We start from the raw sequence: 18,510 nt of genomic DNA, 5'->3' as shown, positions 1-18,510 counted from the left end.
CACGCCTCCCCTCCTGGCGGCAGCTTTCAAAGAGAATGACAATCTGATCACAGCATAAACATTTTAACCAAAAAAGATATATGTAGGCACATGCCTATCATTACAGCCTATTTACAGATATTTGATAGTTATTACCATAAGAGAGACAGTATAAGTAGCAGAAGAATATTACTAAAAGAGTAATACTATTTGCATTGTGGACAGAAATCTTAATTTTAAAACCTCATATTAAGAAAAATATTCTTAGTAAAACCTGAGTGACAGAGCTAGCTGTACAGGTCAAGTTACATTTTCTACCTACCTCTAAGGATTCCTTCAAGTCTACAGCAGAAACTGCATCATCCTCTTCATCATCAGTCATTTGGTCTTGGGAACAGTAGTGCGTGCTGTAAGCAGAATGCTCTTCTATTGCTTCCAGCCAGTCCTGAGATAATCCAATGATTTAAATAAGTGAAATACACTTTTAACTAGAAACACATATTATGACAACAACCTGAAAAGCTTAAAATTTACCTGGAGAAAAAAAAGTATCATGGCTTCAAAAAAAAAAAAACCAAAGCAAAATACACCCAACAACAAAGTAACGATGAAAAGAAAAAGAAAGTAACGATACAGGTCTCTTGTTCATGACATGTCTGGATAAAAATTTTCCCAATCCTTTAAAAAACATCATCTGTAAGTCTGCGTATTCATTCATATTAATACTGAAACACACTACAAAAACAAAACAAGGGGTGGAGAATTTTTCACTTAAGAATTATAGGTTCGAAACTCTGTTGAATAAGTTATTGCATAATAATACATCTAGCAACAATTTACTAAGCTGCCATAGGCACAAGAAACTCCGATCATTTTAAGAGAGCCAAAAATTGCCCTGTTTTAACTTGTACTATTTCTAAAAAATCAGTGATTTACAAAATGATGGAATGTTTGCCCTAAAAATACCTAACTTCTATCTCATTTCTCAGGATAAAATCTCACCCTTTTACGAAACGTCACGGCAGACATGGTTTGGATTGTTTAGTGTTCTCTGCAAGGCAAAAGTTTATCATTCTGGAAAACACATTTTTAAAAAATTTTTATTTTATATATTTATTTTTGGCAGAATAGGCTTTTTCTCTAGCAGCAGAGCACGGGGGCTACTCTCCAGCTATGGGAGGGCTTCTCACTGTGGCGGCTTCTCTTGTTGCAGAGCACAGGCTCTAGGGCACATGGGCTCAGTAGCTAAGGCTCCTGGGCTGTAGACGACAGGCTCAGTAGGTGTTACATAGGATCCTCCCAGACCAGGGATCGAACCCATGTCCCCTGCACTGGTAAGCAGATTCTTATACACTACACTACTTACGGAAAAGTGAAAGTTGCTCAGTCATGTCTGACTCTTTGCAACCCCGTGGACTATACAGTCCATGGAATTCTCCAGGCCAGAATACTGGAGTGGGTAGCTGTTCCCTTCTCCAGGAGATCTTCCCAACCCAGGGATTGAACCCAGGCCTCCCACATTGCAGACGGAGTCTTTACCAGCTCAGCCACAAGGGAAGCCCAACAATATTGGAGTGGACAGCCTATCCCTTCTCCAGCAGATCTTCCCAGCCCAGAAATCAAACCGGGGTCTCCTGCATTGCAGGCAGATTCTTTACCAACTGAACTGTCAGGGAAGCCCACTACTTAGGGAAGCCCCTGGAAAAGAGATCCTTACATAATTTATAAAAAACAAGGTAAGTTTACAATATGCCTTGATCTAAAGGAATATGGAGTCTCCATTAAATAACTACACAATGAATTTTTGTCACATCAATCCCAATTTTCTTGCTTGCCGCTATCATTCAAATTACCACGGAGAGAGGCTGAGTCTACAGTGTAGTAAATCAGAACTCCTGGGCTGGAGCCAGGCTCTGTCACTTGCCAGCCGCATGACCGAAAGAGGGCCCTTCAACCTCACCGCCTTCAGTTTCCTCACCTATAAATTCAGGGGCAGACTGAATAATCATTTAGGCTTTTTTCTAAAACCACCAAGGGCCCCTTACTTTCACAGAAGCAAAATCTTTAAAAAAGAGAAAATACCTGCAGGTATATGTGGATAAGGAATTAATTCATAAGCCAAATTTCAAAAGTTCTGTATCATCACTCCCATTAAAAAGGCATAGTCAACAAGAGGGCAGACGTTAATATTGAGCCTATTTGATATTCTTTATGTCCTTAAACGTTGCTTTACGAAAGACAAATAAATCCATAAAATTACCTCTCTTGTCTGCTGAAGGCTGTTCTTGGGAACCCTGAAGCTATGAACAGTGTCATCGAAGCATTTAATAAAGAAGAGGCAGCTATCAGTGGATTTTACCTTGGATATAAAGAAGTCAGTAAGACAATACCATTCATGCCCATAAAACAGAACCCTTAAATGATCTACACATAAAATCAACACTATTAACATGACAATAATACCCAAGTAAACATTTAAAATACTGAGAAAGAAGTAATAATGTTGGGAGTATCAAATGTACTGTAGCTTATCTACACCAAGTCTGGCTTTCATATGCTCCATTACTCAAAGTAAATACTAATAATATATACTAGGTATATAGTTTTTCCCTTATCCTATTAAATTATTTAACATAGCATGCACTTGGGCTATAAAGTCCTTTAAATAGCAGAGCTCCAGTTTCTAATCCATGCCACTCTCCTGAACCTTTTGTTTGATGTGAGTATAGAAAATGAATTGCGTGTAAAAGCATGAGGAGCAGAAAAGGAAGAGCTGGAGTCTGAACAAGGGCTGGCCGACTTGATGGGATAGTGCGTCACCTTGCAACCAAGGTCAGCTTCCCAAGTGGCTCAGATGGTAAAGAATCACCTGCAATGCAGGAGACCCAGGTTCGATTCCTGGGTTGGGAAGATACTCTGGAGAAGGGAATGGCAACACACTCCAGTATTCTGGCCTGGAGAGTCCCATGGACAAAAGAGTCTGGTGGGCTACAGTTCAGAGGGTAGCAAAGACTCAGACACAACTGAGTGACTAACACTTCGATCCCCAAGACAGTTCACCTGAAGTAGCACAGTCCCGGGGGGACACACAACAGCAGCGGGGTGTACCTGGATAACAATCTGTCTTTGGAAACTAAAACAGCAAAGCTGGGCAGCCATATATACTAGAGACAGTAGGGGAGTCCCCCAAAGGAAAGAGAGAGACGGGATTCCCCAACTCTGCTAACATCTCTTACTGATGTGCAGAAAATAGATTCCAAGCAGTCACTAGATACCACCCTAGCTGAATGCAGACCAGAGCTGCCGTATGAGAAACAGAGTTTACAATCCAAACCTAGCCACGAAAATGACCTGAAACAATGGAAATAACCTTCAATGGAGAAAAATAATAGGCTCCAGGATCTCTAGAACTTAACATTAGTGATACAATCCAAAAAAGTGTACCACAAGCTCAAAAGAAATCTAATTAAAAGGCAAAAAATGTCAGAATGGTTAACAGGGACCCAAAAACACGCTATCTACAAGAGACAGAAAATAAATAAATAGGTAGGTTGAAAGTAGATACAAAAAGAGATATTATGCAAACAGAAACCATAAAAAGGGCTGAAAGGTTATATTAATGTCAAACAGAATAGATTTCAAAACAAAATGCATTATTACAGGAGATAAAGATGGCCACCACATAATGATAAAAGGGTCAATTAATCAGGAAGACAACAATCATAAATATGTGTGTGATCAATAACAGAAATAAATAATGCTACAAATATATTTGGAGCTTAAACACCATTCTCTCAGCAATTGACACAATGAAAAAAAAAAGTCAGCAAGACACAAAAGATCTAAACAATACTATCAACCATCATGACTGAATGTTTATAGGACATGACAACAAGAGCAAAATACAGGTTATTCTCTACTGCATTCTCCACAATAATCCATAAGTAGAGTCATCAAGCAAGTCTCAATAAATTTGACAAGATGGAAATCATATAGAATATGTGCAATGACCAAAATGAAACTATAAATCAAAAACACAGTCATGAAAACTCCAATTATTTGGAAATTTAACAACACACTCCCAAACATCCATTGGTTCAAAGAAGAAATCACAACAGGAATTAGAATATATTTTGAATTGTATGGTAATTTGAATAATCTAAGCTTCAATCTTAAGAAACTATAAAATAGAACAAATTAAGCCCAAAACACAGAGAAATTCTTTAAAACGAACGAAAATCAAAGAAGTAGCAAAAGCATGAGAAAAATTTCAATGAAATCAAGAGAATGAAATCATAAGAAAAATTTCATTGAAATCAATCACTTGGAAAATAAAAGTGACAAAGTGCTAGGCAAATTGATCTTTGAAAAAAAGAGAAGACATAAATTACCAATATAAAAAGTGAAAGAGTGTACAACATTATCTATCACACAGACATTAAAACACAAGGGAATAATATTACCCTAAGTTTTATAGCCAAAAGAAAATGGACAAATTCCTTGAAAGGCAAAAATTACAAACACCAACCCAGAAGAAATAGCCCTATAGCATATATTCATGTTTAGCCCTATAGCAACTGAACAAGTCAAATTTGTAACAACAGTCCTCTCCCCCATACACACACACAAGCATCCTGGCCCATGTGACTGCACAGGCAAATTCTAGCGAGTATTTAAGGAAGCAGTAACCTAATCCTATACAAACTCTTCTGGAAAACTGAAAAGGAACATTTTCCAGTTCATTATGTGAGACCAGATAATACCACAGGAGAAATACAAACACCACAGGAGAAATATAAACAAATATTCATCATGAACAAAAAAGCAAAAATTCTTAACAAAGTATTTATGAACAATATATTAAAATGGTAATATATCACAACCTCCTGAGATTTGTCCCAGCAGTGTAAGATTGATTTTAACACCCTAAAGTCTATCAATATAATCATATTAACAAAATGAGTAAAACTATATGAGCATTTTGAAGATATGGGAAAAGCATTTAATAAAGTTCAACAGATTTTCATAATGAGCACTCTCAGGAAGCTAGGAAAGGAAAAAGAACTTACTCAACCAGATTAAGGGCTTTATATGTTGAAGCCCTAATTCCCAGTGAAACTACATTTGGAGATAGGGCTTTTATAAGGTTTCATAAAGGGTAATTAAGGTAAAATGAGATCATAAGGGTGGGACCCTAGTCCAGTATGACTGATGTCCTTACAAGGAGAGAAAGGGGAAGCAGGGATGCCTGCACACAGAGGAAAAGCCATGTGAGGACAGAGCAAGAAGGCCACCCCCTACAGGCCAAGGAGAAACAGATGCCTCAACGTCAGAGCTAAAACCATAAAACTCTTGTAAGGAATCATGGGGAGAAAGCTTCACGGCACCGGACTTGGAAGTGGTTTCCTGGATGTGATACAACCAGTCCAAGTGGCAAAAGCAAAAAAAACATACATTATAGACTACATAAAAAATGAAAATGTCTATGCAAAGGACATTATTAGCAGAGTGAAAAGACAACCTATGAAATTGTAGAAAATATTGCAAATATTTAAATAAAAAAATAAGTATTTAAAAAAATAAAATGGTCCTGATATGGAGATAATATTTGGAATATACAAAAAACTACAACTCAACACCAACAAGGAAACAAAAGACCTGATTAAAAAATGGGCAAGAGAATTAAACAGGCATTTCTCCAAAGACAATATACAAGTGGTCAATAGTACATGAAAAGATGGTCAATATCACTAGTAATCAAGGCAATGAAAATCAAACTATAGTTAGATACCATTTCATACCTATTAGAATGGCAAAGAAACAAAACCCTCTGAAATGAGTGTTGCAGTGAGGATGTGGAGAAAGTGGAACACTGTTGATATGAATGTAAAACGGTGCAGGTGCTATGGAAAACAGTATGCAAGTTCCTTAAAAAACTAAAAACAGAATCACCATATGCCCCACCAATTCCACACCGAGGTTTATATCCAAAAGAAATGCAAGCAGGACCTTGACGAGACATTTTCACACTCATGTTTATAGCAGCATTATTCACAACAGCCAAAAGGTAGAAACAATTCAAACATCCATTAATAGAGGAACAGATAAAGATAATGTGGTCTATACATAACAGTAGAATATTATTCAGCCTTAAGAAGAGAAATCCTGTCACATGCTATAATATGGATGAACCTTAAGGACATTATGCTAAGTGAAATAAACCTGACAAGTACTGTATAATTCCACTCAGGTGAGACATCTAAAGTAGTCAAAGCATAGAACCAAAGTAGAATGGTGGTTGCCAGGGGGTGGGGGTATGGGAAAGAGAGAGGTGCTATTACACGGGTATCACGTTTCAGTTCTGCAAGATGAGAAAGTTCTAGAGATCTGCTGGTCAACAAAGTGAACACAGTTAACACTGCTGCTGCTGCTGCGTCGCTCAGTCGTGTCCCACTCTCTGCGACCCCATGGACTGTAGCCCGCCAGGCTCCTCTGTCCATGGGGATTCTCCAGGCAGTGGGTTGCTACTGGAGTGGGCTGCCATGCCTTCCTCCAGGGGAACCTTTCCAACCCAGGGATTGAACCCAGGTCTCCCACATTGCAGGCGGATTCTTTATCAGCTGAGCTACCAGGGAAGCCCCATAAATGCAGGCTTTAAACAGATGTTTATAGAAGAAGCAAAGACTATAAACAAGGTGAGGCATAACATAGCAGGATCTAAGCAATTCTAAAGAAATTAAAGATCAGGAAATTTTAAAAGGATCAGTAACTTCTGTAATTTTTTGTTTTAAGGTAGACAAGAATGAGAAATAACAACAACCAAAAACAGAAAGAGAAAGAACCCAATTGAGGAGAAACCTTGGAGTTTGGTAAATGAATCAAAAGCTGGAACAGATGAGAACAGCTGGGAGGCACCAACAAAAGGGAAGATTAGATGGCTGAGGCTAGACGGCACTTCCCTGGCCGACTGGTCCAACGCAAGGGAGAAAGAGGAGTAGGACACTAAGGGACCAGGTATGTACGGAGGCTGGGCTGCAGGGGCGGGGGACCAAGCCCGTGACACCTCTAGGGCGTGCTGCTGGTCCCCCAGCAGTGTTCACACAGAAAGGTGGGTGCTGGGGTTTTTGTTGCTTTTTTTTTGTTTTTGTTTTTAAACGGTGCTATCAGTTTATTTCTGGCTGTGCAGCATGTGGGATCTTAGTTACCCAACCAGGGATTGAACCCACACCCTGTGCAGTAAAAGTACTGGAAATGCAGAGTCTTAGCCACTGGACCACCCAGGGAAGTCCTGAGTTCTATGTTTTAAAAAAAGGGTGCACCCCTGTGGCATGCCAACAACCCTAAGAAACTGAAGCAGCAAGCTAACAAGAGTGTCCAGGCTCCAGTCTTAGACTAATCTCCATGGAGGAAAAACTCTTTCTCCTGGCTGGTAAAAGTAAAACAGCCAGATGGGATTATAGAGAACCTAAACATCCTGATTTTGATACAGGCTTTAAATTTTACCACCAGTAAAATTTTCATTATCCAGATGTACCCATGTTCAAAGATACACATACATGCACATATATAGATATCTACGTGCATACAAATGTGTGAATATATACACATACATATATACATACACATATAAAACAGTAAACATTCTGTATAAATGTTTTTGGATCATGCTTCTCTTATCCCACAATACACAGACTTTTTAAAAAAGCTGATTATAGTTTTTAAATGGAATTCCACAACTTTACTTGTTCTCAAGTAAAAACATATGCAGTCATCCCTCAGTATCTGTGGGCAACAGATATACCAAAATCTGTGGACGCGCAAGGCCCTTACATAAAATGGCATAGTATCTGCACACAACTCTGGCTTGCTTTAAATCACCTCCAGATTATTTATGATGCCTATTACAATGCAAACGCTATGTAAATAGTTGCTGGTACATGGCAAATTCAAGTTTGCTTTTTGGGACTTTCTGGAATTTATTTTTTTTCCTGTATGGCTTCGATCCACGGGTGGGGGAATCAGCAGATGCAGAAGTCACAAATAGGGAGGACCAAACTGCACACATGGTTTCCACCCCCAAGATTTTACAAAGCGGCTCATTCCGATGACTGAGCGCAATCACTCGCAGGACAGAGTTCACAGTTAAAGCGAAAGATGCGTGCGTCACCCTACCGTGCACACCGCTTGAGTTAGGTGTTTGCATCCTTGGCGATAAGTATTATGGACTGCATCGGGCCTTCAAAATAAATATAAATCATCAAGGCAAAAGGAAAAGAAATTAGTGAAAAGTTTTAATCACTCAAAATGTAGATGCTGAAACTCAATAAGTATTAAAGATCATAATACTTACTGCTTCCTATACCATGAGAGGACTCCATGTTCTAACACTACCCAGAATAACCTCCAGCCAAAAAACCTTGAACTCTAAGGGAAAAATAACAAAGATTTTTCCGAGCTGATACATCTAGATTCAAATACTTGACTGATAAAAAGTAATTAAGTTATGATAGTTCTATCTGAGCCTTTCATCTTGACAGTACCACTGCACACTCAAAAATGATCAAAAGTTAACTGGAAACTGAGTGTAGAAATGAAAACATACCCTACAGAGTGACAGGAACAGAAGCAATGCCGTACTGGTAAGATCAACAATGAACACAGTTTACAGTTCTGACAATACTGTGCTAGAATATTTATAGGGAAATGTATCAATGGTGGGCTTCAAAGACAATTTCCTCAAAGTTCTGAAAGAGCTTCTAAAAAAAGAAAATTATCCTAAATTTTATACACTACAGACAGACATGTACATAAATATATAGAAGGAGCACTTTCAAATGCAAAAGAAACTATGTGCTCCAAAATAGTTAATTCTAGAAAATAACTGAACTCTAAAATACAAAGAAATTTTTATAACCAGAAAGATTTTACATGTGTGCTCTGTGACAATTTAAATATTAAATTCCTCCTGAGTCTTCTACAGATTAATGTTCATAACAAAAATGATAGTGTAATCCTATGCTTAAGAAAAAAAATCCCTCCACTCTGCTCTGTACAAACTCAGCCACCTAAAAGTGTCAGACCAACACGAGACAGTTAATTGCTACAATCACTGGATGCCTGATGAAGTCCAGCAGTATAATAATGGTTTACATTATAAGATCAAATAGTTACTAAATCACATACTTCAGAAAATAATGAAAACAAATTTTAACAAGAGATCACCTAAGAAATCTTTTTTCTAGTATTATAATTAAAAACTCATTCCAACCTACCTTCCAGAGAGGACCTTCATATCGTTTCAAAGCTTTGTGTATGATCTATTAAAAAAAAAAAAAAATGTTTTTGTTAAAAGCACATCTATGTGTTTCAAGAACTCAAAAACTTTTTTTTACATATATAAATGCAATCCATTACCACATACCTTATTACCAACAAGAACATGTTTCATTTCAGCACCCTGGGCAAGATCAAGAGGCTTCTGATCTGTGTAAAATACAAGGAAGAAGGCCATCAAGTGCTTAATTCTACTATAAAACTGATGCTGCTATGATAGCACGTAATAATCTTTCCTGTTCCATCAACTACACCCCAAATCACCTACCTGAAGTTGCCATCTCAATTCTTTACAGCCTCTTTTTCAGTAACTATTAAGCCAGCAAATCAAACTAAACTCTGAACACTCTGGATAAGTTCTGTGATCATTCAGGCTTTCTTGCCGAAAGTCAATCTGTCAGTTTCCTAAGGTTGTTGTAACAAATTATCCCTGCAATGCAGGAGATGTAAGAGACATGAGTTCGATCCCTGGGTGGGAAGATCCCCTGGAGGAGGGCACAGCAACCCACTCCAATATTCTTGCCTGGAAAATCCCATGGACAGAGGAGCCTGGCAGGCTACAGTCCATAGGGTCGCACAGAGTCGGACACAACTGAAGCGACTTAGCATGCATGTCGTGGATTAAAACAATACAAATGATTCCCTTACAGGTGGGGAGGTCATGAATCCACACTCAGTTTCACTGGGCCAATAACCAGGTTACTGGAGGGGCTGCCATCCTCTGGAGGCTCTTGGGGAACATCTCTTTCTTTGCCTTTTCCAGAGGTTGCCTACATCCCCTTGATTCACGGCCCCTCCCTCCATCTTCAAAGTGCATCATTCCAACCTCTTGTTTAGATTTTTTCTCTATCAATAATTCTGATCCTCCTGCCTCCTCCCCAAAAGGAAGGACCCTCGTGATTACACTGGGCCCACCTGGAGAATTCAGGATTCTCTCACTACCTCCAGATACTCAACTAACCACATCACTGGGGGAGCATTATTCAGCTCATCACGGCTGCTCTTAAGCTATCTCACTGGAGAACAGGTGGCAGAGAGAGACAACTCACAGACTAAGTCTGTGATGGTCCACGACTGAGGGCAAAAGGAAAAAGTGACCACAGAGAATGAAACCATCAGGTGTCACGGTAACTTCTCAACTTACACACACGAGCACTCTGTGTTTGGCCAAATAACAAAAACAGAATTTGAGTGTGAGTTATTTAACGAGTTCTGAAGTGAGCAGAACACTATGTGAAGAATGCAAACTAAACAATCATCTCATACCCTCAAGAGTTTCCAGTTCCTAGAGAAACAAAAGTGAAAGTTAGCTGCGCAGTCGAGTCCAACTCTTTGCGATCCCATGGACTGTAACTCACCAGGCTGCTCTGTGCATGGAATTCTCCAGGCAAGAATACTGTAGAGGGTAGCTATTCCCGTCTCCAGAGGATCATCCCCAACGAGGGACTGAACCCAGGTCTCCTGCATTGCAGGCAGATCCTTTACCATGTGAGCCACAAGGGAAGCCCAGAGAAACAAAAGATATTTACAATTAAAAAGACAAAAAAACCCAGGTCTTTGAAGAAATAACCTATCAGACTGGAACTCTATTTACACAGGAAGTGACACATTCTATCAAATAAACTTTTTATAAATATCAATCACCTGGTATGTGTAGGACAATTTTTTGCAAAATTGTCTAATGAGTCTATTATGTGACAATATTTTAGGCACTGGGGATTCAGTAGTGAACAGGACAGAAAAAAAATTGGGGGGGGGGTGTGATATAGAAAAAGGGAAAGACAGGCAAATTAATAAAACAGGATACAGCAAATAATAACCCAAGCCATGACAAACCCAGACAGCATACTTAAAAGCAGAGACATCACTTTGTTGACAAAGGTCTGTAAACTCAAAGCTATGGTTTTTCCAGGTGTCAAGTATGGCTGTGAGACTTGGACCATAAAGAAGGCTAAGTGCTGAAGAGCTGATGCTTTTGAACTCTGGTGCTGGAGAAGACTCTTGAGAGTCCTTTGGACAGCAAGGAGATCAAACCAATCAATCCTAAAGGAAATCAATCCTGAATATTCATTGGAAGGACGGATGCTGAAGCTCCAATACTTTGGCCACCTGATGCGAAGAGCCAACTCATTGGAAAGACTGATGCTGGGAAAGACTGAGGGGAGGAGGAGGAGGAGGCCACAGAGGATGAGATGGTTGGATGGCATCACTGACTCAATAGGCATGAGTTTGAGCAAACTCCAGAAGATAGTGAAGGTTAGAGGAGCCTGGTGTGCTGCACATCATCGGGTGGCAAAGAGTCAGACACAACTCAGCAACTAAACAACCACCACCCAGGCTATGCCAACATTTTTAAGTGAATGTTCTGAAAAAGAATGACTGAGATCCCACTCCAGATTGGAGACTTGAAGACCGATGGGGAAAGTCTTTCTGAGGGAGGATGTTTAAACTGAAAGGGTCCAGCCTCATGAGAAAACAGGGGAAATGCCCTGCAAGCAGAGACCACAACTGATACGAAGGCCCTGAGGTAGGAACAGTTAGGTGGGCAAGAGAGGCAGAGGAAAGAGAAGTCACATCCTGTAAGGGCTTGTTGGTAGGTCAGACCTTTCTGAACCAGTACAAGGACTCTGGGTTTTATCCTCAATATGATGGAAAGCCACAGAAAGGTTTTAGGTAAAAGAGTAACATGATCTGACTTATGTTTCAAACTCTGTCAAAGTGTGTTAAAAGAACTTTTCAAGAATATTTGGGGAAATGTGGACTTTAGCTATTTGATGATTTTTGAGAAATTATAAAATTATTAATAGGATAATGCCATCGTGGTTATTTTTTTAATAGCTCTATTGAGAGAATTCACACACCATACAATTTACTCATTTAGAGTGTACAATTCAATGGTTTTTAGTATATTCACAGAGTTGTGTAACTATCACATGATTCTTTTTTTTCTTTCACATGATTCTTTTTTAAAGGAGACCATATCTTATACAAAAGAATTTAAGTATTTATAGACAAAATAATATGACACCTGGTGAGTGGATTATTAATAATGCCTGAGAGAGGATAATTTGTACATCAATTATACTATTTTTTAAGCTCTGATAACTTTTGTAATAAAAAAAAAATCACTACAGTGCCGTGTGGGAAAAGCTTGTAAATGTGGACAAGAGAAAAGCAAGGATACAAGTTACAAAGCAATAGCAAAGGTCCAGGTAAAAGACACTGGTCACATAGAAACAGCTCATTGAACTCAATATTTAAAAAAAAAAAAAAAACCCAGTCAAAAATGGGTGGAAGATCTAAATAGACATTTCTCACAGGCCAAGAGGCACATGAAAAGATGTCCAAAATCAGAGAAATGAAAATGAAAACTATAAGATATCATCTCACACTGGTCAGAATGGCCACTATCATCAAAAATCTACAAACAATAAATGATGGAGAGGGTGTAGAGAAAAAGGAACCATCCTACACTGTTGGTGAGAATATAAGTTTGTGCAGTCACTATGGAGAACAATACAGAAGTTCCTTTAAAAACTAAAAACAGAAAGAAAAAAAAAACACTAAAAAGAGACCTACCATATGATCCGGCAATCCCACTCCTGGGCATGTATCTGGATAAAACCTGCAACTCAAAAAGATACATGCACCCCAATGTTCACTGCAGCCCTATTGACAATAACCAGGACATGGAAGCAGCCTAAATGTCCATCAACAGAGGAATGGATAAAGATGAGGTACATATATACAATGGAATACTACTCAGCCACAAATAAAGAATGAAATAATGCCATTTGCAGTGACATGGATGGTCCTAGAGATTGCCATACTGAGTGAAGTAAGTCAAAGAAAGACAAAAATCATATGATGCTATTAAAAAAAAATGGTACAAATGAACTTATAAAACAGAAATAGAGTCACAGCTATAGAAAACAAATTTATGGTCACCAAGGGGGAAAGCAAGGAGGGATAAACTGGGGGACTGGGATGGACATATCACTTTGCTATATATAGATAACTAATCATCTACTGTAAATCACAGGGAACTCTACTCAATGCTCTGTAATGACCTGTATGAGAAAATAATCTAAAAATGAGTGGATATATGGGTATGTATACCTGATTCACTTTGCTGTAGAAGCTAAAACATTACAGATCAACCATACTACAATAAAAATTGATTTTAAAAAAGAGATACTGGTGACTTGAACTAGAGAGTTAGTAGCAAAATGGAGACATCAGTAGATATGGAGAAAAGTACATGGGTTTGAGATTTATTTTTGAGGTAGATTTATCAGACTGCTGATGGATAAAAGTTAGACTGGCCATAGATTACTTTCTTGGTAGGGAAAAAACTGTTTAAAATGTTAACTGAGCAACTGATAATCACTTTAGGTTTTCTAGCCAGCACATACAAGGATGTCTTATGAAAAGCTCTGGCAACTTGTTATTTTTATTCTATCTATAGTGCACTCTTGAGAAACTATTCCTTTAGGTAGAGAGAAGGACAATGTGATTTCTTTCACACAATTCTGTCCTAACACCAAAAACAAATTCTGAACTCCTGCCAACCAGTTGAAATTCCATACGGAGCCCTCATTTCCGGATTCAATGTCCACAGTACCAACCACATCGTGAGAATTTAATAAAATGTTTTTTGAGCTGAATGAAATAGACTTCTTTCCTGGTTGGGCACCATAACCAGCTGTTTCAGAATCACATCACCTCTTATCAACCACAACATAATAAAGTAAAAAAAGGAATGATGCTGTTTTTTCAATTTTTGCATGATATAGACTTGGCCCTTAATGGGAAAATCAAATACAAATGTCAACACACCTCAAAGACTGTAATCTCAATTAGGGGCCAGCAGCATTTTCACTAAGAACCTAAGAAAATTCAAGCCATCTGGAAAAACAGTCAAGGAAAGACTGTCAAGGAAAATCCTCAACAAAGAATAGTACAGGGAAACATTACCAGCTAGTTAAACCTTAGAAAAACAAATATTGAAAATGCAACACTGGTGAAGGAAGGTGACAGATGAGGCCATGAGTACAGAAAACACACACAGTCAGTTCTTCACGTGGATGAGAAAGGGGTAACAGAACAATGGAAGAGGAATGGATGCTTGATGAAGGGGACAGAGGTTAAGTGACTAGCAAGCTGAGGATCTCACATCCTGAGTACATTCTCACATCACCTTTTCTGCTCAAAACCGTCCACACTGGCCAGCAGGGCTGAGCCTCTGGCTGCTGTCTGGGGTTACCGCTCTCCCTGATGAGCCCTGCTCGAGGCACCCAGGCAGCTCTCTTCCTCAAATATCCCAAGTGCCCACTTACCCCGAGTTTTCACACTGGCCTCTCCTCTGCTTTCACTGCTCTTCAGCTCGAATCCCTCACCAGGCTCCCTCCCGTCCTTGGTCCGGCTCTCTGCTCAAGGTCACTTCAGAGTGACCTTCCCTTCCCTCTCTGCTTGCCAAAACAACAGCCCCACTGACTCACCCTCTCTTCCATTTGGCCTGTTTTATTTTTCCGCACATCACTGCCCGGCATTGTACATATTTTTCGCTTTGTCTGTCTCCTCCCACCAGAACACAAGCTCCAAGAGTGTGGAGACAGTCAGAGTTTGCTCACTTTTGGGTCACCAGTATCCACAACAGCAGAGATCGGCATGTGTTGCATAAACGTGCCACAGATACACTAGCGGAGGACAGAATCAGACATGCCCCAACTACTGCCTAAGCTTAGTGGTTTAGAACTCAAAGAGGAGGACCAACAAGTCTGACTTAAAACATCTTTGTTTCAAAAGATTTGGAAAATTTAGTCATGAAAAATATAGAAATTATCATTGTTCTTATGACTGAAGGTTTGGAGGCATGGAGCACGTTATATTATATCCACACAAAATACTATGCAGAAGGGAAGCTATGAAAACCATGCTTCCAAAAACAATATGGAAAACCATTGATGCATAACATAAGTAGGACTTTAATATGTCAACTCTATTTACAAGTCATAAACTAAAAAGAATGGTAGGTACTTTCTTAGGTGTTTGCCGGCCTGTGCTTCTCACCATCCTCTGGACATCTTCTGGACATCTCCTGCCCTTTCCACACCCCCGGGGGAAGCCCCTAGCCACCATGCTTGTACCTCCACCCCAGCTCCTGTTGACTGGACCAATGGCAGACACTTCACACAAGGCGCCATCACACTGTCTCCCACTTAAAACCAAGATTAACAGATAATGATCCGCTGAAAGTAGCTACCGGGCAGCCATCTTCCCTCACGTACGCTGGAAAACAAAAGAGCTCATCTCCTAAGCGACAGCAACGAGGGACCACACAGTGAAGAGACACACACACATATAGTGAGTGGCAGCCCTCCTGGGGGCCTCACAGCATCCTGTTTCCTGATTCCATCCCCTCTGATGGTGAACAGCATTTCCTCTTTTGAAATACAGAGAGATACCTCTGTATTCTTATATTAGTATATGATCCTTCTTTTGCTTACACTCTCAAGTTGATATCTATTATTGAAAATTTTAAAAATCTAGTCTACCATAGAACAGCAACTATAACCTAAATCTTTGGATGTTTCGGTAGAAGTGAATATACTTTTTCAGTGCCTTCATTTTCCTCATTTTGGCCACAAAAAAAGAAGTGTGTTTTGCAACTTTAAAAAATGCTCAAAATTAGGTATGAGAATAAATTCGAATGGTATATAATATGCCAAAATACCAGAGGCTATATTGGAGTAATTTATGTTCTTTCTCTATTTTTAAAACTTCCTAAAATGTGGACACTATTACTCTTATGGTAGTAGAATAAGAAAAACTCTTTTTTTAATAAAAAAGTGTTTAAAAAACTTATTATTTTTTCTTACTTTTATGTAAGAAAAAATACTTTCTCAGAAAGCACCATCTTAACTTTGATAAAGAACACATTAACATCTTTTAACGGGCATGCTGAACTTTCCAAATATCTGTATACACCTTCCATTACTTTTAGAAGTTTACCCTTCAATCATTCTGTAAACTGCTGCTGCTGCTGCTGCTAAGTCGCTTCAGTCGTGTCCGACTCTGTGCGACCCCACAGATGGCAGCCCACCAGGCTCCACCATCCCTGGGATTCTCCAGGCAAGAACACTGGAGCGGGTTGCCATTTCCTTCTCCAATGCAGGAAAGTGAAAAGTGAAAGGCAAGTCACTCAGTCGTGTATGACTCTTCGCAACCCCATGGACTGCAGCCTACCAGGCTCCTCGGTCCATGGGATTTTCCAGGCAAGAGTACTGGAGTGGGTTGCCATTGCCTTCTCCACAGTAAACTGCTACTAACTTCCAAAGGTAATCATGATGATTCTTCCCCACTTCCAGCTTTATTATTTTGTTTTCATATTTTTGATGACACAAATTGGTAGCATCATCATTCTCAAGCGTGTATTTCCACTTTTATTATATAGGAATGTACCCATAAAGTGCTTTTTAAAAAATTTTTTTCTTTTTGTCTATTTATTTGGTTGCACTGGGTCTTAGCTGCAGCATGTGGACTCTTAGCTGTGGCATGCAGGATCTAATTCCCCATCCAGGGATGGAAACTGGGCCCCCTGCAATGGGACCACAGACAGTCTTAGCCACTAGACCACCAGGGAAGTCCCCTATGAAGGGCTTTAACATGTTCAGTATGATGTTAATATTGAAATAATGGGATGTCTATTCTGCAACTTCCTTTCTTTGCTCATTGTTTTATTTATCCACATTGATATAAGTAGCCCCTGTTCTATTGATTTTAGTACTACTGCAAGTATTAAAGCAAACCCCAGCTGATTTGAGCTGTCAGGCTTATGTCCACCTTTTTAATATTTTAGATAGAGCTGAAATAAACATCATGGTACATACTCCCTGTATTTATGTGAATGCACTTTTTTCATGGAAATGAATTTTAAGTTCTATACCTCTATATGGATCTTTTAGTAATGCGATTTTTGCCATCTGTGTATCTTTGGTGAAATGGCTGAAACTTTTTAGAATTGGGTTATCTTCCTCTTAAGAGTTATAAAGGTTCTGTATATATCCTAGATAGAGGTTCACTGTTGTATATGCTTTGCCAATATTTCCTTCCATAGAATAACTTGCATTTTCATAACAGTGCCTATTGAAGAGGAAAATAATCTAATTTTGACAAAGTCCAATTTATCAATATTTTATCATTCATACTTGTGTCATATTTAAGAAATCTTTGCAAAACCAAAGATAACTAAGATTTTCTCCTGCATTTTGTTCTACAGTTTTATGGTTTTAACTCTTATGTTCATTTCTTTGATCCATGTAGATTCTAACATTTACACATGATCCCCAAATTTGTATCTCTACCCGGACCCCACCCCCCTAGACTCAAAGTTCTTTTTCCAACTCTATCATGTGGATTACATAATCGTATTTCAAAATTGTAATGTCTTAAAAACCGAGCCCCTAATTCTTAGCAACTGTTCGCCTGCCCCTCCTACAGTCTTCCCCTTCTCAGGACTGTAAATTCCAGTCCTCCAGGTCCACAAAAGGGGATGTGCAGCAGCCCTGCTGGGCTGTCCCCCCACTGAATACCCAAGACACGCTCTGCAGCTTCTCCTACGGTTACCCAACTCTGCCATTGACACTGTCCCGGGTGTGTAAGTCTATCCTTCTTATTTGAGAACTCCACATTTACAAACTTGCCTACTGTTAAAATTTACTTTAATCGCCAATCAATACTCGTGGCAATTTTCTGGGCATTCAGAGACACATTCAGATTAATAAAAATTTGAGTCTTCTGTTCACCTCTCCATGTTTCGACCCATCATGAACCCTGTACATTTGTCATTTTACTGCCTTTTTTTCATACACAAACCAGGTGCCTTCAAAGGCTGATTAAACAAACTTTTTTTTCTTTAAAGAGAAAAAAACTTGAGTCTTCTAATGCATTAGTTCCCTGAAGCAGAAAGGCTGATGCTCTGCCCTCTTGTCTCAGCTCTCAGACTATAAACAAGAGTCCTCGTCACAGTCTACCTAGGGCCTCATTTTTTACCTTTCTTGCTTCTTATTTCTGGTGATTTCACTGTTGAAACTGGCCCCCAAGCACAGCAATGAAGTGCTGTCTAGTGCTCATAAGCTCAAGAAGCCTGTGACATGCCTCCCAGATAGAATACGTGTTACAGGATCTTAGTTCAGG

General features: G+C 39.2%; 1 protein-coding gene across 2 annotated transcripts in view; it reads right to left on the bottom strand.

Moving 5' to 3' along the window:
- OSBPL1A (oxysterol binding protein like 1A) overlaps positions 1 to 18,510 on the bottom strand; it is a 210,857-nt gene that overhangs the window by 142,911 nt on the left and 49,436 nt on the right. For both annotated transcript variants that reach the window (XM_065932433.1, XM_065932434.1), the window contains exons 9-14: positions 9,401 to 9,462; positions 9,252 to 9,296; positions 8,330 to 8,403; positions 8,152 to 8,215; positions 2,240 to 2,338; positions 302 to 424 (exon numbers count right to left, since the gene is read on the bottom strand). In XM_065932433.1, the coding sequence (XP_065788505.1) occupies positions 302 to 424; positions 2,240 to 2,338; positions 8,152 to 8,215; positions 8,330 to 8,403; positions 9,252 to 9,296; positions 9,401 to 9,462 (467 nt within the window). The remainder of the gene's footprint in view (positions 1 to 301; positions 425 to 2,239; positions 2,339 to 8,151; positions 8,216 to 8,329; positions 8,404 to 9,251; positions 9,297 to 9,400; positions 9,463 to 18,510) is intronic.

This window comes from Muntiacus reevesi, chromosome 4 (assembly GCF_963930625.1).
Source record: "Muntiacus reevesi chromosome 4, mMunRee1.1, whole genome shotgun sequence".
Taxonomy (NCBI): domain Eukaryota; kingdom Metazoa; phylum Chordata; class Mammalia; order Artiodactyla; family Cervidae; genus Muntiacus; species Muntiacus reevesi.
Note: the sequence above shows the minus strand (reverse complement) of the source record. Positions and strands in the feature narration are given on the sequence as shown.